At 36.2% G+C, this 23,757-nt stretch overlaps 1 protein-coding gene across 5 annotated transcripts in view; it reads left to right on the top strand.

Annotated features, from left to right (window-relative positions):
• CDC14B (cell division cycle 14B) overlaps positions 1-23,757 on the top strand; it is a 145,830-nt gene that overhangs the window by 41,993 nt on the left and 80,080 nt on the right. For 4 of the 5 annotated variants that reach the window (XM_074201432.1, XM_074201433.1, XM_074201437.1 and 1 more), the window contains exon 1: positions 8,606-9,409. The exons of the other annotated variant lie outside the window; for it this stretch is intronic. In XM_074201432.1, the coding sequence (XP_074057533.1) occupies positions 9,256-9,409 (154 nt within the window). In that variant the 5' untranslated portion in view covers positions 8,606-9,255. Of the gene's footprint in view, positions 1-8,605; positions 9,410-23,757 lie in introns of those variants that run through there. 5 annotated transcript variants of the gene reach the window in all.

Here is a 23,757-nt window from a genome sequence, read left to right as displayed (position 1 = left end):
CTCAACCATAAAATAGGGTTAATAATAGCATCTACCTCCCAGAATTATTATGAGCATCAAATGAGATAATATTTGTGAATGCTTTAGCTGAGTGCCTAGCACATTTTTTGTTCTCATCCTTCAGTTGCTTTGAGTCATGTCTGACTCTTCATGATCTCTTGTTGTTTTCTTGACAAACATACTGGAGTGATTTGCCATTTCCCTCTCCAGTTCATTTTATAAAATAGGAAACTGTGGAAAACAGGGTTAAATGACTTTCCCAGGGTCATACAGCTAGTAAGGCCAGATTCAAACTCATGAAAAAGAATCTTTTCTGATTTCAGATCTGGCACTCTATTCACAGGACCACCTAACAGGTCAGGTAGAAAGTAAGAACTTAATAAATGCTTGTTCCTCAAGTTATGTATATGGATGTTATGAGGGGCCAGAGTTTAGTAAAGATTTTCATGAACTCATTCTGAGTGAGGTGGACAGAACCAGGAGAACATTGTAGACAACAATATTGTGAGCCGATCAACTATGATGATTGCAGCTCTGCTTAGTAGTTCAGTGATCAAGAACAATCCTGAGAGACCTGCTATGGAAAATGCCATCCACATCCAGAGGAAAAAAACTATGAAATCTAAATGCAGAGAAAAGCTTATTATGTTCACTTTTTAAAACATCTTTTATGTTTTTTCTTTCTTTCTCATGGTTCCCCCCCCCCCCCCAGTTCTAATTCCTCTTTCAAACAACATGGTTAATATGGAAATATGTAAAACAATTTACCAGATTGTTCATCACCATGGGGACAGGGAAGGGAATGGAGGGTGGTAGGAAAATTGTGGAACTCATAAATTTGCAAATGGATGAATATTGAAAACTATCTTTGCATGTAATTAGAAAAATAAAATAAATTAAAATGAATGCTTGTTCCCTTCCTCTCTCTCCCATGTCATGTTAATGTTTGAAAAAATAGCATGATACAGTTAATAGTGTACTGAGCTTATGATCAAGATCTGGGTTCAAATCCTGCCTCTGGTACTTCCCAGCTATATTATTCTAGCTAGCAATTTCATTTCCTTATTTCTTAGACTATTCCCCATGAATTATATACTAATTAACCTAGCTGTGATAGAATTTAATGGAAGGATTTTCTAGGGCTCATGGAACCACAGATTGCTTAGATTTATTTATCATTCAATTTATTCATATTGAGTTTAAAGTACACTAGTTCATATTCACTGAAAACACTAAAAACAAAAATCAAAATCAAGAGAGCTTTAAGTATCCTAAAGGTGGCAGACTTCTCCCAGCAAGAAGCAAAAAAGTGTACATCAAAATCTTAACTCCAGGAATAAATCTACCAGATAAAAATACTGAACTAGATTTTTTTTTAAAAATCTGAATTTCAAGGATTTCCATTTTTATTAATGTTATTTTGGCAGTTAGTTTCAAATGAGAGACTTTAATTACACAATATTTAAGTGTGTGTATGCCTTAGAGTAGTTAAGCCAAAATAATATACTTCAAAATAATTCTATTCAAAAAAGGGGGGGATGTTATTTCTTTCTCTTTCTCACACTAATCAGTCATACTGTATCATACTGTATTGCAGTAAAGCAATAGATATATGACCCAGTAGCTCAAGAATTTGTCAGTTCCAGAGAATTCAAATCACAATTCAGCAGGCAGACATACTCTAGAGATATATGGAAAAAAGAGAATCATTCAACCTGAGGAAGAAAGCAGCTTCAGGGAGCAAACCATCACAAAGAAAAAAGCTGGCTATGGAGAAGAGTTGGAAACCCAACTGAATAGAAGTGCTCTGCCAAGGGGAGCTTCAAATAGAATCTACAAAGAAAGGATGGATTTCCACACACTTACAGCATCAGGAATTTTGAGTCACTTTTTCTCTATACATGTATATATGTCTCACTACCATTTTACTCAGTTTCTTTCCATGGATGTTGTATATGTTTGTGGGAAAATGCACCTCAGGTTTATGAAATAAAAATTTAAACAACTATTCTTAATTATGCCATTTGAGAAAAATGCCTTAATTAAGAGCAGATTGTATCCATTGGCCTCTTAATGAGACCTTCACTAGTTGGGACTCATGAACCAAAGGGATCAAAGTTTGGAATGCAGATCTAAAGTCCACCCCTTCAATCCAACATAGTAGGTGGCATCTTTCCAGAGATCCAATCCTTAAGAGTGTAGATTGAGAAAGTACTCCAAAAAATAGAGTTCACTGGCTCTACAGAGACTCATCAATGTAAATGATCTCTCCAAGAATCTATAGTGCAACTATCCATGCCTTACCATCCTGTATGACTCTTATCTATGTCCTTGAATAAAGCCTGTGCATAAGATATAGCTGATGTCTGAAAGCAGCCTTCTATGGACATAAATTCTTTGATAGTAGACTTATTTTTGTCTTTTTTATGTTCAGTAGTATAATGCCTGGCATGCTGTAGATACTCAGCATACTTAATTGATTGATTTTTTTAACATTAGGTAGATACCAATGTAGCCTTGGTTTTATAATTTCTTATCATTCACTTTTTTTTGCAAGGCAATGGGGTTAAGTGACTTTTCCAAGGTCACACAGCTAGGTAATTATTAAGTGTGAGGCTGGATTTGAACCCAGGTCCTCCTGACTCCAGGGCCAGTGCTCTATCCACTTCACTACCAAGCTGCCCCCCATCATTCACTCTTGCTACACAACAAGACTATCATATTTACTGAATGGCATCTTTTCTTCCACATAATTAAGCAAGTACAATGCACAAAGAATTTAGGATGTTATTTCCTTTTTGGAAAGTATAGTTAAACTATAATTCTCTGCAAATTTATAGTATTCAGCAATTGATTACCATTTTGTGGGAAATTTGTTTTATTTCTTTTATTCCCTACCATATGACCATTTTCATTTGAACCTCCCTTAATAATGATAGCTCACATTTAAAAAGTTCCCTGGAATTTACCCAAATATTTTATCTAATGAGCTTTTCTCACAATAATCCTATGAGATAGGCTAGGCATATTTTTTTTATCAAAGCTCAGAGTTTAGATGACTTATTCTAGGTGAACATTTATTACATACCAGAGTGAAGCTTCAAATACAAGTTCTCTGACTTCAAAATCAGTGCTCTTGTCATCCCAACACCCAGTCTCAGAAAATGGAAAAAGTAAATAAAGGAAGTGGCAGTTGTGTACTCTTTGTTCCAGGATAAAGCAACTTCCCCACTTCTTCCCTTCCCCCAAGATAAGGGAGTATGTGCCACAAGACTCTAATTTTGTTTTCTGCTAAGGTTTCTATTTACTGGGAATCTGCTTCTCCAAACTTCCACCTTTTCCTTAAAGATGTCCTGTACAATGCCACACTAGGGAGGATTTTATATGAAACCTTGATGAAGCCCTGAGGAAAAAATCATAGTTTTGACTGTACTACCCTCTAGTCTCAATCTAAGAGTCATTCTTGACTCCTTCATAGTCAATTAATTGCCAGTTCTGTTCAAGTCTACATGGCAAAGCATCTCTCATATCCTACCCCTTCTCTAAAAAACATGGCAACACTACTTCAGGCCTCTCATCTGGTTTGCTGCAATAGCTTCCTCATTGGTCTCCCTTTAGTCAGTTGCCACCCCCCTTCAAATTAGTCTCCACATAGCTCCAAGCTGATATTCCTAAATCACAGGATATATTCTGATCACAAACTTCAGTACCTTTAGGATAAAACTCTCTTTTGTACTTAAAGACCTTCACAATCTAGCTCCTACTTACTATTCTAGACCTTTCCCATTACTAGGCATGTATTGGACAGACTGGCATGCTTCTTTTTTTTGTTCCCTGTATCCAACTTTCTGTCTCCTCCTCCCATGCACAACCTATCCCCCATGCCTGAGACCCCTTCCTGCCTCGTTTCTACTTCTTGATTCATTTCTGTTTCCAGGCTCATGAAAGGTCAACAATTTTAATACTTCATCCTATACTAAAATAGCTATTCCTGATCCTCTAATTATTAGTATTTTTCCTTCCCCTCCCCAATTACTTTATATTAATTTGAATAAATTTTTTATCTAGGATTGTTAACCATAATTTCTCTTTGGCTAAAACAAAACAAAATTAGTTTTATAAATGAAATTTAATTCTCTAGGATCTTACCAAAACCCATGAGTGAATGACATTCTTTCAAATGTCAACATTCTCCCAATATTTGGGAGAGTTTTTCTACAATTTAGACAAAAGCTGCAAAACTTTTAGTGGCCAGTCAATGAGATTTCATGTAGATCACATGGTTTTACAAATACAATTCCCTCAAATCTTACAATATTTACTAAAAATTTCTATTGACAAGAATTCCACTTATGCTGAAGAGTAAATGTTTACACACAGCAATAGTATTTTCTCTCTGCACATCCATGGTGTCCTATCTTAAGTTGATCAAGGTACTAACACTGTGATATTGACACAGGTGAAATCAACATTTTTTAGGAGACAGACCTTACATAGAGGACTGCATTTTACAACCCTTAGTTAAAGCTTAAGAGACAAACTTCTGATTAGAAATATATTGCTTAAGAAATATAAATTCCATCCTAAAGAATATCAGGTTATACATTTGTTGGTCATTGATCAACCAGAGCAGTTTTCTTATCTTTCAAGATGACTCTCCATCTAATTTACAACTTGAAAGCCATCCTTTGAGATGCCCATTTGAATAGATCTTACAGACAAAACCTTTTCCCTTTAATCTATTTAAAAAGGAGAGGCCCTGTGGGGAGACAGAGATAAACATTTCTGAGCCTACTTTCCTTAGAGCTAACAGGAGAATTATTTTCTTTTTTAATCAGAACTGTGGAGATAAAGAAATATTAATAAGCTGTTTAAGCTTATGAGAGTAGACAGGATTTAAGGCCAAGATCTGAAGGGACCTCAGAAGCAATCTAGTATAATTCCCTCAATTTGCAGTTAAGGAAACTGAGATCCAGGGAGGTTAAGTGACTTTCCTCACTGATACACTGGTAATAAATAAGAGATGGAATTTGATATGAAATAAGATAATATTTGTAAGATACCAGAGTGTTTGGCACTATATATTGTTAACTCAATCAGTAAATATTAAAAGTCTACTAAACAGGCACTGTGCTAAACACTGGAGAAACAAAAAGAGGCAAAAGACAGAACCTGCTCTCAAGGAGCTTATAATCTAATGGTAGAGACAACATGCAAACAAATATATAGAGAACAAGTTCTTTCTCTCTTCCCACATATATACATATATATGGGTGCATATGTGTGTGTGTATAAATAATTCACAATTTATTGTACAATATATTTATTACAATTTATTATACAATAATATATATTTATTATGCAATAATAAACATATACATACCTATATAAGTAAGAAATAGTTAACAGAGGGAAGGGACTAGAATTAAAAGGTATTGGAAAGACTTCTTGTAAAAGATGGTGTTTTAGTCGGGACCAGAAAACCAAAGAATTCAGTAGTCATAGTGGAAGAGAGAGATCACCCCAGGCATGAGTCAGTCTGAGAAAATGTCTAGAACCTAGAGGTAGAGAGTATCTTGTTCAGGGAAAAGTCAGAGTCTGGTGTCATTGGATATGAAGAGTATGTGATGGGGATAAAAAGAGTAAGAAGACTAGAAAGGTAGGAGGGGGTTAGATTATGAAGGGCTTTGAATGCCAAAGAGAGAATTTTATATTTGATCTTGGAAGCAATATGTAGCTACTAGAGTTTAATGAGTAAAGGAGTCACTTTAGGAAAATTATTTTAATAAGGAGATGCAATCTTGAATGGTGAGGGGGGAGGGAATAAGCATTTATCTTGAGATCCTTGCAACATCTTTGTGAAGTAGGCACTAGTAATATCCCCATTTTGTAGGTAATAAGGAAAATAAGGTAAACACAAGTTAAGTTGATTTGTCTAGTGAATTAAACATAGCTATTAATGTCTGCAGTGGAGCTTGAACTCCAGTTTTCCTGATTCCAGGCCCTTTGCCATGACCATTGTTCTATAGCTAGTATACTCAGTAGATGGCTGAATTTGGAGTCTTGAAACTTGTGTTCAAGCATTGCTTCAAACACATATTAACTTACAAACAAACTGTGTGAGAATGAGAGAACATTTAATCATATTGTATCCTAGGCAACTCTCTTGGACTGTACATTAACAGAATGGCTTTTCTATATCAACATAAGGAGTTTCCTACACCTGAAAGTTACCACACTGAAGAAATTACAGATCTATCCTCTGCTCCTATCAAGAAAAAATTCTATTTAGTTTAGGAAAATTTATACTATTACTTCTCTGTACAGAACACTGTGTTAGGTACTGGAAAAAATTAAAAAGTTTAAATTAGAAAACTATCTCTGCTCTTATACAGTCTAGCAAAGAGCAATGGCCTGCAAATAATTAATATAGAATAATACATGCTTAGTGCATAAGAGAGGTTCAAAGTGCTATGTCCAAAAAGGAAAAGAGAATCAGCCATAGTGACCAAGGAATACCATATGGAATGGATGGCATTTAAGGTGGACTTCAAAAGTTAGATAAAAATTCAACAGGCCAAGAAGAGAATGGAAGAATATTTGAAATATAAGAAGCAATGTTAATAAAGTCACCAAGACAGGAAGAAATCAAGTAATGTAGTTTTCTTGGCATTTAGGATGCTGAGATAAGGGGAAATAGAATGAAATCAAGTTAGAAAGATGGGAGGGGTGTGTGTGTGTGTGTGTGTGTGTGTGTGTGTGTGTGTGTGTGTGTGTGTCTTTGTGTCTGTGTGTGTTTTATGGGTATGTAGGAGGATGTATCTAGAGACCTTTTACTACATAGCTTAAAGAATAAAATGGGGGCACCTAGGTGGTACAGTGGATAGAGCACTAACCCTGGAGTCAGGAGGACCTAAGTTCAAATCCGACTTCTGATGCTTAATTATTTAGCAGAGAGAGAGAGGCTTTGAATAATGTAAATTTTAGTTAGTGGGCAAGAAGCAGACATTGGGAAAGTCATTTTACTTTTGTAGATGTCAGTTTCCTTATGAATAAAATGAGGGGAGCTGGACCAGATCACTTCCAAGATTCTTTTCATCCAAGCAGTTTTGATCAGAGCCAATGCAAGAATAGAGTTGTATATAAGAAAGATTAAATTGAACATGGTGTGAAAAGATTGGAAGTTAAGGCAGAGACTGAAGATAGAAAAGAATATTAGAAAGTTACTTCAGTAGTCTGGGACTGATAAGTTAAATTTATCCTGCACTAGAACAGACTAATAGAAATGGAATATGGAAGAGGGATGGATAAAGGATTATCGTAGAAGCAGAATCAATAGGACTTGTTGAAGAGGGGAGGGAGGGAATACACATTCTCATTTTGCTGTTTATTAGCCAATTGGAAAGCTGAGAGAGAGGGACAAGTGAAAGGTAATATAAATATTTTAAACATGAGATTGATGCTACTGGAAAAAAATTAAGTCAGAAGTAGTAGATTTTCAGCGAAAGGAAATTTTGGATATAAGTTTAAAGTATATAGGATATATTCTGTAGGTAGCTGGAAATATAGGTTTAAACACAGAAGACAGCTAAGATAAAACAAGGGGGGAAATTATAGATTTGGAAGTAATTTTCCCATATATGTAATACCAAGAGAAAGGACTGAGAAAAGAAACTTCTAAATTAGTGAAAGGAAGAGGGAATAGGAGCTTGTAATTAAGGTTGGGTGTTGCAACTTCTTCCTAGGGTGATGATTGGGGAAGGGAGAGAGATGTTTCCCCTTCCTGGACCCCCCAATCCTCAGCTGTCCATACACCAATGGTCCCTCAAATTGACAGTACAACTAGTCTCAAGGTTGTGCACCTCTCATCTAGGGAGCTGTCTTCTCCCAACAATAAGTAACAAGATCAATGCAATTCAGAGCTTCAATTTATAAATTGATTAGGTCTGGGGTTAGAATAATGACAAGTTTTTCATTATCTCATTAATCCTATTAAGTTGCTATTATCACAGTTTTAAGATAGTTAAGATGACTTCAAAATCATGCTGAATTTAGAACTAAAGAAAACTATAGAATTGTAAACCTCTCTTAAAAAGTTATTCCATAGCTGTGTGACCTTGGACAAGTCACTTAACCCCACTTCCTTTCAAAAAGAAAGAAAGAAAAAGTTATTCCAAGACTCCCATTCAATGGATTAGAGAGGCAAAACCAAGAAAGGTATTTCAGAATAATAAACCACTCAAGTAGGTAGATAATGGATCATCAGATAGATATGGATACAGATGAAGATGTAAATATAGATATCATTACTAGGGAGGGTCCAAAACTTGTCCAAATTTAAAAAAAATTGAACACTTTGGAAATAATAAGTTACAGGGGAAAACATGATGGGATTTTAGTAAGGCAGTTGGGAGTGAGAGTAGGAAATGGAGGCAAAGGTAGCCTCGAGACACTCTTTATCCCTGATTGGTGGGGGACTGCCCATACTTATCTCTATGGCGTCATTAGCGACTTGCAGGCTAAATGTCCTGTCTCCATGACGTCACACATCTCCGACCAATGAGAAACCTGGGTTCGCAGGACTAGACTAGGGCTGTGGGCACTTTTTTGTGAATGAGACTCCACCAAATTTCCCTCCAGGGGCTCCCAGGAGCTGCTGGCCCCGGTGTCCACAAACTTCTCAACAGCCGGGGCTGGAGCAGCCTTAATTCCATCTTCAGGCAGCCTCTGTCCATCATCTTCACCTTCAAGCTGCAAGGAACGTGGGGGGCGGGTTAAGGAGAGGAGGCGGAGAAGAAGGAGGGGCTGCTTCTGCTGCCAGTGCTGCCAGTGCTGCCTGTGCCGCCGCCGCCGCCACCGCCACCGCCACGGTGGGGGCTGCGGGCAAAAGGAGGCGGGGGCGAAGTAGGGGCATCCTGGTCCGGTAGCCGAAGGCGCGGAGAGGAGCCTTCACTCGGGCTCCTCCTCTTCTCCCTCCTCCACACTAACTTGGGCTTCTCGCCGCCGCCGCTGCCGCCCCCCCACCCCCAGCTGCGGAGGCCCCGGCCCCCTCCCCAGCTCCACCACCACGGACAGAACCCCCCGCCACCCCCGACGCCACTGGCAACGAGCGCCGGCGCTTCTCCTTCTCCACCGCCTCGCTTTTTGTCCTCCTCCTCCGGGGAGCATCGGTGCGGGGCTGGCCGCGGCCGCGGCCTCACGGGCCGGAGCTAAGGGCAATGGTCGTGGGTCCCCGGCCGCACCGCGCTCGGCTCCATGAAGCGGAAGAACGAGAGGCGATCCACGAGCTGGCTCAAGGTTGCCTCCGCCAAAAGCTCCCTGGACTTACTGGGAGCCAAGAAGAGCAGGAACTCGACCTCACCGGACCTGGTGGGGCTGGAGCAAGAGGACGTTTACTTGGACATCACCGGTAAGATGCCCAGCTGCACGGGGGAACGTGCCCCCAGTCCCGCCCTTCTCAGAGCTGTCACGCAGATTAAAGATGTATTTGTTTTGGGAGGTGCTGGAGGGGGGAGATAAAGGGGCGTGGTGGATACAGCCCTTCACTACTCCAATCGTCTCTCCGGGGGAAGGGGGTTCACACAGACCCCCTTTCTTGAATCCTTGCCCATCAGCTCCCTGTTGCTCTGCGACAGGTCCAGGTGCTCTGTGGAATTTAGGGGAGCCAGGGGGAGTCAGCGGAGAGGGACCTCCCCTTTTGGATACCTCGATCTCTCCTGATCTTTCAGGGTCCTGAGATACAGCCCCCCCCCCCCCGCCTTATTTCCCATCCACATCCCCTTTTCCAAGGTTCTGTTTCTTCCAGTTGTAAACCGGGAACTATTCCATCTTGCTCTTAACCCTACTCCTCTCTGCTGCCCCAATCCCTTCTCTTAGGTCAATGAGAAATAAGCAACTTGGCACCGGTGATTATACTGTTTGAACAAAATCGAAATGGATTTCAAACTTGGAGCTTTTGTCTGTGAAGAACCTAACACGTTTCCCCATCATCTCCGGGTTTTTCGGAGTAGTTCTATGAAATCGGGCTGCCAGCCAGGGTTTGGAGAGCCTGGCGCACATGTTAGTTTTGAACATCTTAAGGAACTAAATTGTTTCCTTGAATCCTTTTAGAAGAAAGACATCTTTGCCTCAGGTTCAGGAGAATACCCCGTTTGCTTTTTGCTAGACTGTCCAGTTTTTCAGTAGGAAATTAGCTTAGAGGAGATTGTTGCAGTCACCAGTGGTACAGCATTTCCTGAGTCATAGCACTAAGGCCCAAACACTCATTTTCTATGGCTGTTTTGGAGTCTCCCTCCCTTCCTTTTCTTGCCCCCCCCAAAAAAAAACCCCAAACAAATAAAGCTACGGCAGGCCTCCAAGTGCTAGAAAAAGAGACCTGATATTTTGATGGCATTTTCAGTGGTCAACTTACTCTCACCAGAGTTTATCACTTTCAAAAAAAACCAGTCCTTGATATCTGTACCCATTACTGAAAGTTTAATAAAGCCAAGATAGCAAATGGAGGTCAAATTTCCCAGACCAGCAGAAAATGCATTTTGTACAGCCTGTATATCATATCTATTTTGTTTTTAATTAAATTTTAATTTAATTTTTTGCATCATGTATTGCCTTATCTTCAGGAAAAACCAGGCATATGGCAACTTTTCCTAATATTAATATAGAAATGAAAGATTAAAAATGAATTTAACAGGAAAGTAATACCATACTATATATTAATTAACAAATTCTGTGCAATCTGGGTAGATAGTGAGATGATGAAAGTTCCAGGCTCTTGCCTGACACTCAGGATATGTGGCCAAAGTGACTGAGAAGAGAGGGTATTAATTAATTAATTAAGAAGAGTGGTATTAATCAAACTGAGGCTTCTAATAGGTTACATTCATAACTAGGACTTTCATTTTGGGAATAGGTACTACTGAGGTCACAGACTTGAGAGCAAATATGGTAAGAGACTGGGCCACTCCTTTTCTCTTCTCCCCCACTAAGGCTAGGGAGGGAGAACCTTTTCTAGAGAAGGTGTTCCATTCTTATACCAAACAGGGAAGTGAATACTTAAACCTGAAAAGCTATTCCTTTCCACTATCTCTTGTTTTTTCAACTTCTAGAAGTAAAATTGCTGACCCCTACATGGGTCACTGGAATGCATCCTGTTCCTTAATAGAGATACTTCTATATCACATTCAGGGTTTTGTGAGGATGTGGCAAGCATGGAAAACCTTCAGAAAGATAGCCAAGAAATATTTTCCTTTCTGGTTGCTTAATCAAACATTGAGAGAGAAAGTCTGTTGTGTCATTTGAAATCCAAGTGCAGTTTTTCAGATTTAAAAAACCTGGCAAGATGAGCTAGAAAGAGATGAAACTAGTCTGAGTAGAGTTGACTCTGTAAGAAAGGTTTTTCTGGTGGAAAATTATATTTCTTCAATATTCTCTCTTCTATATCATGGAAGCTGGTGAAAGAAAAGAGAATTGGATGTTGCACAATCATTCTGTTTTAACCTAATTAAAAATAAAAGTTTTTAAATTAATTTGTTAGCAAGTTTTAAATTACCTTTAGTTAACAAGACCAACAAGACTAAAACACCAGGCACAGCTTTTACTTTGAAATGATATAAACTGAGTCATGCTTTCTACATGATTCAATCTATCTTATTTCTCATTTCTTTTCAAAAGATTTCAAAACTGCTTTCTGCAAATTTTTGAAACTTCTTAGTTTGTTCTACTATTCTGTGTGTCAAGAAAATTTTTTGTTGTCAGTTTACTCACACACTTGGAGCTTGTTGGTACTAGAATTTGGTTGCAACTGAAAATATTTTGAGAAATTGGGGGGAAATGAGTTTTTTTTTGGTATAGTGTACAATATTTATATTAATTCTGCCTGCACTCTTCTCAGATATTAAAAATTAATTTCATTTTAAAAAATAATCCCCACTTATCTATAAATTTACAGATAATATTGTGTACCCACTTCACAGCCACATAGTTTATATTCTTTGTAGTATCTTCAAGAATTTCTGTTGCTTTATAGGGCTGTTTGTTTCCAATTTAACAGTCCAGAGATAACAGTTTACTACATCCTCTTCCTTATTGATTTTTCCCAGGGTTGGAAAGAGATAGGAGAAGACTACAATAGATAGTAGGGAAAAGGTTTTATCCTTTTATCATTTCCCTCAATAAACCTTCATATTACATAAAGAGGAGAGACAACAAAAAATTGTCAAACTATTTTAAAAAATTACTAATGGCATATACAATAATGATAACTTAGTATGGCATTCAAAAGGGAGAAATGTATAAAAGATTAGAATCACCTGGAGGATCTTTTACTTTACATGAGGCAATTAGGGAACAACTAAATTGCAACATAAAAACTATGTAATCTAACCTCATATTGACTATATATATATACACATGCTGAGTAAATATGGATTATATGACTAAGTAGAGTGAGGTGGTATATTAATCAAGGGAGGCTTTTCTTTTTTTCAAGAGGTGAGTTTTGATTTGGGTCTATTAGGCCCCTTCTAAGCTATAAACTACTGTAATTCTTCATTTGAAATGTTTTCATTAAGTCATTTCAAGTAGAGAGGAAACAAGTGATATGTTAAAAATAAGATAAACTGAAGTGAAAGAGAGGTTGTGTTGGGGAAAGTTGCTTTATTTTATTATAGTCTGTGTAAAAGTTTAGTACTGCGCAATGATGGTCTGATCTAGGTTCTTGTTCTTTTCCTTTTTAATGCCATCAAGAAATCTTTTTTTTAATTGACTAGGAAAATAGCTGTTATATTTTTGTAATATATTGAAACCATCCAGAGACTTAATTTCTGTATTTTGTATTGCAGTTATTAAAGAAATTGATTATGTACAGATTAAGGAAAGATTTAGGATATTGTATTAAAAAAATTATATACTATACTTGGTGAATTTTTCCTAAATATCTCATCTAATTATACATCTTTTAACATGTATGTACATTCCACTTTTTTACTTATATAGTTGATTATTTGGAATCCAAAGTAGAATTTAAGAAGATTGATAAAGGATAAAGAGTTTCTCAGATCCTTTCCAGTCCATCTTACAATCTCCAGACTTTGCATTTATCCCTCTTAAATCATTTCTTATGAGATTTAGTCCATTGTTCTAGTCTATTAATGAATTTTTTGTTTTTGTTTTTAAATTCATTCATCTACAACATCAGGCATTATTCTCAGCTTTGTGAAATCTGATACACATGAGATCTATTCCTTTATAAAATTCTTTCCTGATTTTTTAAGCACCTCTAGAGAAGTCTTTTTGATATAAAACTGACTAATCAATGAGTACTCATTGACTAGTCATTCAGTCAGTCCTCATTTTATTTACACATTTTAAACTGAATATATCCCAAACTGAATTTATTGTCTTCCCACTTAAAAAAAAAGAACCTACTCTCTTTCCTTTTAAATTTCCTTATTTCTGTGAAAGGTGCCACCCAATCCAATCTGGTTTTCCAGATTTCTGACCTTTGCTTTATCCTGGAATCCTTACTCTCCTTCATATATGTATATATATATCTATATATCCAGTCACTTTCCAAATCTTGACATTTCTACCTTGACAGCTCTCTTCCATCTAACCCCTTCTTCATTCACATGGCTACTATCTTGATTCAGGTCCTTATCTCTTACCTAGATTATTACAATAATCTCCTAATTGGTCTCTGTGTCCTAAATCTGTCACCACTACAGTACGTCATAAACAGTGCTCCAAAATCAATTTTCCTGAAACAAAGATCTGAGAACATGACTCTCCTACTCTTAGTAAGCTCCCACTTGAAAAGCTCTTTATGACCCAGTATCAACTGCTAAATTCACCTTTTCTCTGTTCTTCATATATATATCACTCTTACCTCCTACCTCTACACTATTTCCCTAACCATTTCTCATACTTGTATGCACACCTCCTCCTCCTCTGCCTTATGGAATCCCCCTCTTCTTGACAGAGTTCAAGCTTCATTTTTGGCTTAAAGAAGTCTTTCCTTAAAAAGTCACTAGTGTCCTTTTTCTCCCAATCAATGTATATTTACCTATTTTATATTTCTGCAATATATTTACTTTTATGTCTGTATCATTAGTATGTAAACTCCTCATGAGTAGGAAATTTTTCATTGTTTGTACTTGTATCCCCAGTAGCTAATGCTGTGCCTGTCATATAATTATAAATTAATACTTATCGATTTATTACCCAATGATTTTATTGATTATCTAGCCCTGCATCCTTCCATTTTTGTCTACAAGAACTGATTGAGACATTGCTAAATACCAGGTTTATAACATTTCTCTGATTCATCAGTCAACCTCTGTTAAAAAAAATGAAATGAATCTTCACAAATTCTTCTTGATGAAACTCAGCTGTCTTAATAATCACTTCTCTGAAAACTGAATTTTTAGGTTTAGATTCTGCTAAAAGCAGAAAATATCCCTTTATAAATCTGCAGCTATCCTACAGTTTATCATCTTGGAGTATGGCTTCAGTCTCTGGGCCCACCAGTCTCCACTCATTCTGATTTAGCATTCCTCACGCTTTTAAAAATTTTGTTCATCTTCATCTATTTGCTGTTACCTTCTTCTATACATTTTTGGTTCTTCCATTGAGCTATTAGTTTCTTGTGCATCCATCCACATTATTTTCTTCAGACAGCTCCCTTCTTTATCAAAATTGTTTCTGTTTGTACTATCTGCTTGGGTAGACTTGGTTTGGTTTTTTGGTTTGGTTTTTGCAAGGCATTGGGGTTAAGTGACTTGCCCAAGGCCACACAGCTAGGTAATTATTAAGTGTCTGAGATTGGATTTGAATTCAGTTCCTCCTGACTCCAAAGCTGGTGTTCTATTCACTGTGCTACCTAGCTGCCCCCGGTTGACTTGTTCTGTAGAATTTTAGGCCAAGAGGTTCTAACCTATCTTTGTACTGAATTTCTTATAATTTGCTCTTCTAAAATCCATACCATATGCTGTGTTTTACTTTTCTTTCTCCTGGGATTCTCATCATTTCAACTTCAGCAAGCAATTTTTCCTTAGTGCTTTAATAAGTCTAGACCAGCAGTTTCCCATATTGCTTCCCCTACCTTTTGAAGAATTCTTCAGTCTGCCCTGCTTTTGGAAGAAAGCATGCCAGCAGCTGTCTAGATAACTAAAGATCCCATCACTCCTCTCCCTTCCCTCTGAAATATATTCATTTTTTCATCCCATCTTATGTTTGAAGTTGGTTTGACAATCTATTGACAAAACTTTATGAACTTTAAAAATAAAAAATGCTTTTCTCTAAAGTTATCTTGTAAGAGAAAAATGGAAGGTCTTGATGTTAAAAATGCTATTCCATTTTTAGTATCAGTATGTTGTGTTTGCCTAATGCTGTTTTGGATAACATCAAATTGCCAATAAGCTTATGAACTGCTGTTAAATAGATGCCTCAGAGAGCAAGTCCTTAAAATAATACATATATTCAATTTTTTCCGACATGATACAGCTTTTAAATATTTTTCTTTTTTATGTTCATGTTTTATTTAGTATTTTATCTCTCTTCAGTTACTTGTAAAACTAAATTTTAACCTTTGTTTTTGAAATCTTTTGAGTTCCAAATTCTCTCCCTCCTTCCCCACCCCTACACTTTGAGAAGGCAAGCAATTGGATATAGCTTATACATATATAGGCATGAAAAACATTTCCATAATAGTCATGTTATGGGGAAAAAATAGAATTCTCTCCCCAAAAAATCTTAAAAAAAATAAAGAAAATAATTTGTTTCAAACTCTGGGAATGGATAGCATTTTTCATCATAAGCCCTTCAGAGTTGTCTTGGATCATTGTATTGCTGAGAATTATAGCTTTTAAATATTGGCTTAAAATTAGGATTTAAGTCATACTGTTAAAACATCCTGGATTTTAATATGTTGTGGTTTAGAATAGGAAATGGATTGACATCAGGAACTCCTAAATAGAGAAAATCACTACTGATGAAAATAAGCTTCATTTCAACTTACAGTCTTAGATATTTTCCTACAAAATGGAGAGGTTGAATGATTTTGTTTAGGGCCATACAGTCAGTAGGTATTAGAAGCAGAACTTAAACTCATGTCTTCCTAGTTCCAAGACTGGTTCTCTATCCACTACACCATAGTGCCTCTCTGTTCTTTTTAGGGGACAGAATTGATACCAGTCATATATATCAACAATTTGTGTATGGCAATCCCCTGGAAAGAAAACTTTGTTAACCAAAGGACTTTCCCAAATTTAATCATGTATCACAGAGAGGTATATTGTAGGTAATTAACATCAGACCAGAAGTAATAAAGAATTGTCCTTGGAGCTAGTATTTAAAATGTGTATTTATTTCATCTTATTATCTAAAAGATTGTATTTCCATGTCCTTATTAAATATTTATGGGGTAAGTAGAAATACTCATTAATATCTACACTTTGTAGATGGATGAATTAGCAAAGTGAGGTTAGCTGATTTGAATCACTGGATTTTATTCTGAATTTTTCTTTATTCTGAATTACCTTTAGCAGTACTATTCCTATCCAGTATTCATGGATTTCAATTTGCTGCCATTTATTTACTTCCTAAGTTTTAAAATTTATGAGCACTTGTGATTACTCTTGTCAAAAGAGAAAAAAAATCTTAACATATTATTTCACCTTTTTAGTTTAAGCATAAGACTGTGGCATCATCATCACATCTAAATTCTCTAGTCTATATGAATGTCTGAAGTCCTCTTCTCTCTTTTTTTTCTATAGCTTTTCATGGATACTGCTCCAACCAGGTATTCAGACAATGACTCTCATTGTAGTTCTTTCTGATAATTTTAAACTGTAGAATTTAAATTCATGCTGTCAGTTGTGATTCATGGGTCTCCCTTTTCCTGTTTGTTTGTCTAAAAATAGTCTGAATTAATTCAGTTTTATAGAAACATTCTCTTCATGTTTGATTTAGTCTTGATTTCTTTCTCTTGATATAAAAACTTATCTTGGTTTCAAAAATGCATGGATGCTGGTGAGGATGGATGCTAGAGTATAAGTTTATCGAATTCCAAAAGCTAAAATTAGAGTGAAGGGCATATTCTATAATGTTAAATTGTTGGATTGTTTTTAAAATTTAAAACTCACCTTTGAAAGGTCTTGCTGAAAGTAAATTTGGAAGGAAATTCCCATCTTGGTGACTAGTTACAGTAGGTGTTCTAAATAGCTTTAGGTTTTTCTTTTGATTTTTCAAGTGTCTGGGCTTATTTTTTTTAGTTTAATGTGTATCACTAAATAGAAAACCTAAAAAGAATGTAACAGTGTAAGCCTCATTAAGAGTAACATTTTATCCACAGGTATCTTACATATATTTATAACTTTATCTCTATGGTGGGATCTGAACCTGTGATTTTATAAGTGTTGGGGACTTCTGTGAAAACCTTGTAGACCAGTGATTGCTCTGTAACTTATCTTTTTTGTTGTTTTTTTCCAATTAAATGTAAAGATAGTTTTCAACATTGATTTTTTTTCAAGATTTTAAGTTTCACATTTTTTTGCTTCCCTCCCTTCTCTCCCTATGAGAGCAAATATTTTCTTATTTTCTTGAGAGTTGCCTAGGAAACTTAAATGACTTGCCTATGGTCACAAAAAACCTGTGTGTTAGAAGTTAGACTTGCACTGAGGTCATTCTGATTCTAAGATAATCTCTCCACTACAGCAAAATGAGATACACACATCTATATAACATTTAAAACACATATTTGAACAAGACTATAGATTACAAATATATATTTATTACAGATATGTATTTATACACTTCTTTTTTTTTTAGGTTTTTGCAAGGCAATGGGGTTAAGTGGCTTGTCCAAGGCCACACAGCTAGGTAATTATTAAGTGCCTGAGGTCGGATTTGAACTCAGGTACTCCTGACTCCAGGGCCAGTGCTCTATCCACTGTGCCACCTAGCCACCCCCCCCACACACACACTTATCTTTACATGAGAGGTAGTATAGTGTTTAAATAGAAGATAGAAGTTTGATCTTAAAGCCTTGAAGACCTGAGTTCAAATCATATTAGCTAGGTGACCATGGATAAGTGACTTAAGTTTTCAACATACCCTAAAAACTTTATGAAAATACACATTGGGAGTTATTCTGTATCATTGAAGGGAGTTTAATACCAAGTGTTCCCTACACAAAGGAAATCACAGGTCCAGACCTGTGTATGCATGTATGTGCATGTGTGTGTGTGCATTTAAATGTGTGGTATGTATGTATATACACATACATATATCTGATTATTGGATTTTCTTTATATTTTTTGCACTTGATTTAAGGACAAATACCAAAAGAAAACAGGTCTATTACCCCAAAGAATATACTTTGTACCTCTTTGTCATTTTATTTCTTAATTCTTTTCTATGATGCTTTAAATACTTTGGATCCCACATGAGTTCTAGGACCAGTTTTCAGCAACTTCATAGCATGCTTTGTTCCATGTCTACTTCAAGATTGTGGCTTTCTTTTGTTTGTCACACGTGTAGGGATGATAAAAGCTAGGTTTTGTAAATTAGACTATATCATATCTCTCAACTTTATATTTAATGAATTTCAGTTTTATATTGCCAAAACTTTGATCTATAAATATTCTGCCTATAGCATAATAATAATAGATAACATTTATTCAAGACTTACTGTGTGCCAAAAATTCTTCTAAGTGTTTTACAATTATGATATAATCCTCACAACATCCTTGTAAGGTAGGTGCTATTACTATTCCCATTTTACAGATAAAGAAGTTGAGGCCCTATGTGAACTGATGTCTTTCTGATTTCAGGACCAGAGAGTTATCCTTTACACAATTTTACTATTAAAAAAAAAAAGAAGAGCTCATTCCAATTATTTGGAATTCTCTTAGGGGTTGGCAGGATATTGTAATATTCTTACCAACTAAAATTTAAGAATGGAGATTTTGAGCGCCCTTAGTGCCCCAGCTTCCAGGAATTTTTCAATGACTTATACTATATAGTTTATTAAATTAATTTGAATTTATGGAAAGTTTGAAGGGATCATGTTTAGTAGATCATTAAAACATGCAGGTATTCACTCAATAAATATGGTGGGTAACAATGTTTTAAGACCTGGGGAATGGGGATGCAGAGGATGCATATGAACAACCCAACCTTTTTCCTTCTCTCTCCTAGCTTAGTATATGCAGCCAACTCTTCTACTTGCCTATTAAACTAGACAATACTACTAAGATGTAATAGTTTATATTTACATAGTACCTTAAAGTATACAGCATACTTAATTCACATCAAACTCATTGATGTAGGCCACTTTTGTCCTCTCCGATTTTCAAATGAGGAAACTGAGGTTCAGGGTAGTTAAAAGACTTGCCCAGAGTTAGTTTGTTGTTGTTGTTCAGTCTTTTCAGTCATCTGACTCTTCATGACCCATTTGGGGTTTTCTTGGCAAAGATACTGGAGTGGTTTTCTAGGTCCTTCTCCAACTCATTTTACAGATGGACTAAGGCAAACAGGGTTAAGTGACTTGTACATGGTCACACAGTCAAGTATCAAAGGCCAGTTTTGTACCCATGAAGATGTCTTCCTTACTTCAAACCCAGCTCTCTATCCATTACCCCACCTAGCTACAGACACTTAATATCAAAAGTAGAAGAGTGAACCTCCTGGTCTCTTGACTGAGTTCATTGCTTTTTCCATTATATTATTCTGCCTGTCTGATATGTGCTTCCTTTTTAAAAATTTCAACGATGTAAATTGAGAAAATTCTGAGATAAAACACTTCATTCCTAATGCAAGTATGAGTAAATCAGTTTCCAAAACCCTATGATAATTGTTCTACACATACCTAGACCCTGCCTCATCTTTGCCTAGAGCATTTTTCTGCCTTAAAGTCAAAGGTCTGAAAGAAATATTTCACAAAAGTATATAAATAGTTCTATAGTAGAAAATATAATGAAAGCTGTTAAAACAGGAGATTGGGTCTATGTAGTTCAATTAATTATATATTTCAGTCTGACAGTATTCCAGGCAGTAAAATGTTAAAATAAGGGACCTTATTCATTTTTGTTAAAGTAATGATTGAGCACATATAAATATCATGAACTGAAAGTACTGGAGGACAGTGAAATTTTCTATTTTGAAGTCTAAATTTCCTCTGAATCAAGTTGAAAATACACCCTGATTTTATATATATTTTTACAACTCTCACTGGGAGACTGTTTTGACTTAATGTAGAGTGAAATTAAGGTTGTGGTTTTTAATATCCAGCTTGAGTTAAAAGTGTTACTATAATGCTGTTATTATATTGCTTCCTTGAAACTGCTACAAGATGAAGTTACAGATTAAGACTGTTCGTTCCTCCCTCTTTGAAAATAAAATTGTCACTTCAATTCAAAAGAATATTAAGTTCTTATAATAGGGTAGTCACTGTGCTGGCTATGGATGTTCTAAGACAAAAGTAATATAATTTCTGCCCTCAAGGAATGTAATGTTCTTCTGTAAAATGAGGTGATTGAACTGGATGAGGTCTAAAAGTCTTTTCCACTTCATTCTCTAATTCTGAGTACTAGCTCAGCCACATATCATGAGCAATCTCTTAAACCTTACTTTTCTCATTTGTTATAAGGTGTCTAACACATAGTTTCCATAAAATTCTATAACTTATTAGTTGTAAGTACAAATGTTAGTAGCTAAATGTGGTTATCACTGGGGAATATATCCAATAATAGCAAACTTATTAACCAGGGTTTTATTTATATTTCTGTTATGAAGGATTAGGCAGCTAGGTGTTAAAATGGATAGAGTGCTGGGCTTGTAGTCAGGAAGGTTCATCTTTCCAAGTTCAGATGTGAGCTTAGACACTTACTAGCTGTGACCCTGGACAAATCATTTAACACTGTTTGCCACAGTTTCTCATCTGTAAACTGGAGAAGTAAATGGCAAACCACTCATCTTTGCCAAGAAAACCCCAAAGAGGGTCACAAAGAGCTGGACATGATGGAAAAACAATTGAACAACAACAAAAATTATAAAGGATAATTATTTCTTTTAAGGAAGAGCCTTTTGCCATTATGACAACTCTAATGATAATGAAAATAACAAGGGATGACCCATACTAAGAAGGCATAGTGGATAGAATGATGGAGTTTGGAGTAAAGAGTTGCTAAAATTCTAATCTTGCTTTAGATATTTACTAGCTGTTTTATGCTAGGCAAGCTACTTAGCTTTTCTCAGTCTCCTTTTTCCTCACCTATAAAAAGGATGTAATGGTAGCACCTATGAGGTGAGGATCAAATGAGATAATATATGAAAAGAATTTTGCAAACCTTAACGTGCTATGTCAGTATTAGCACCTATCAGATGTAAGAATCAACACTAATATTTCTTAGTAAACACAAATCAGGGGTTTTATTCATATTCAGACCATGTGTGTGAAAGGCCTTAATAAAGCCTAAAATCAATGAATCGTTATTGAGGTCTGACTAGGTGCCCAGCTCTGAGCTACTGTTCTGCCTACCTATGATGTTTGAGAAATGGTATCTGCTCTCAAAGAATTCAAATTCTAGTGGGTTAGGTTTAGGGTAACATGTGAATAAAGTACTATGTAATAAATACTTATTCATGTGGAATTATAAGCATTAAAGAGAAATTTTAAAAGGTGGTATTCAATTTAGGAAAACTTCATGGCAAAGACTTGAACTTTGCTTCCTGTGCAAAAGTGACATCTGGAATGATAAAAACCATGCACCTTATGACTCGATTAATACTTTCTCCAACTTTGTCTTATCAGACTTATGGAACCATAATAATAGTTGGGTAACTTAAGTGACATTTAGTGTGGAGTGTTTGTGTGTGTGTGTGTGTGTGTGTGTGTGTGTGTGTGTGTGTGTGTGTGTGTGTCTACTGCAACCATCCATGATTTAATTTAATCTTAAAGAGGGATGCCAAAGACAAAAAAATCATCATTTATTGACCATTATTTATTGTGATGAGCTTTTCTGATCTTGGCCAAGCTAGTGCTTGAATGGAAGTTTACTGGCAGATTCACATTTCAAACCTTTCCAGCTAGTGCTTTACTGGTCTTAATTTTGAGAATACAGTCCCCTCCACCACTTAAGGCAGGGAAGAGGACTTCAGTGGATGAATCTAGAGTGTATACACATTTTATTAAAAAATAAACGGGGGTGGCTAGGTGGCGTAGTGGATAAAGCACCGGCCTTGGAGTCAGGAGTACCTGGGTTCAAATCTGGTCTCAGACACTTAGTAATTACCTAGCTGTGTGGCCTTGGGCAAGCCACTTAACCCAGTTTGCCTTGCAAAAACCTAAAAAAAAATAAAATAAAATAAATGGTGTCTAGTAATTAAAGGATGCTTCATCTTAGTTGCTCTTTTTTTTTCAGGCTGTGTGTGTGAGTGTGTGTGTGTGTGTGTGTGTGTGTATGTGTGTGTGTGTGTGTGTATGTATGTGTATGTACACTGCAACTCTCCATTTGATTTGGCTTTATTTTTGAAATAGGATGGTCAGATTCTTTTTTTTAAATATTTATTTTTTATTTTTTCATCCATATATACACATGTTTATTTTTAAGTAACAAAATTTCCTTCCACCCTCCCTTCCCCATCTCCCTCCCCCCAGTGGAGAAGAGTCAGCTTAGCATTGTATATACATATTTTTGATAAACAGATTTACAGAGTAGTCATTTTCAGTATGTGGAATTAGGATTAAGGGAAGGAGATAAGAGGATTTTTTTTTGCTTTTGCAAGGCAGATGGGGTTAAGTGACTTGCCCAAGGCCACACAGCTAGGTAATTACTAAGTGTCTGAGGTCGGATTTGAACTCAGGTACTCCTGACTCCAAAGCTGCTGCTGTATCCACTGTGTTCATCAGATTGGTTGTTTTTTTTTTTGTTTCTGTTTTTTCTTTGTTTTGTTTTTCTTCATCTGGATGGGGATAATATTGTCCACAATCCAGTCTAATATGGTTGTCCTAGATCTCTCAACTGCTGAGAGGAGCTACTTCTATCAAGGTTGATTATCTCACAATGTTGTTGTTAATGTGTATTGTTCTCTTGGTTCTGTTCCCTTTGTTCAGCATCAGATCCTGTAACTCATTCTGTACTTTTCTAGAGTCCTACCATTTATGGTTTCTTATAGAACAATATTACATAGTATTCATGTGCCATAACTTTTTTAGCCATTCCCCAATTGATGGGCAAGGATGGTCAGATTCTGGATAATATGCTAAAGACCTCTATCTTCCTAAAGCCCCCCCCCCCCAAACTCAAATAATTTTAAGAATTTTTTGCTCTTTTTTTTGCTTAGTGTTTTTAATTTGGATTTTCATGAAAGTAGAATCATAGCATTTTAGAAGACTCTACAATAAATAAGCTTAACTTCATCCTCTCATCAGCTAAATGGATAAATTGAGACTCAGAATGTTAATAACTTGTTCAGGTTTAACCAAATAGTGACAGAGATGGAACTTGAAAAGAAGCCAATGTTGTTTCTTTCCTCTCGTGTTCTAGACAACCTGGTCAAGAAGCTTGGGGGAAGCTACTGACTTGAATCTAGTGAAACCATTTCAGTGAACAAGTCCTGTTCAGGGGCTTCTAATCAAATGGCTTGAGTCTTGACAGGAATAGCATTAAAATGAATACCTCAAACCTTGATTTTTATACTAAAAACATATTTGATGAATTAAAAGATTATTTTATTAAATGACTACAGTGCTGAAGG

This window comes from Macrotis lagotis, chromosome X, assembly GCF_037893015.1.
Source record: "Macrotis lagotis isolate mMagLag1 chromosome X, bilby.v1.9.chrom.fasta, whole genome shotgun sequence".
In the NCBI taxonomy this organism is placed as follows: domain Eukaryota; kingdom Metazoa; phylum Chordata; class Mammalia; order Peramelemorphia; family Peramelidae; genus Macrotis; species Macrotis lagotis.
Note: the sequence above shows the minus strand (reverse complement) of the source record. Positions and strands in the feature narration are given on the sequence as shown.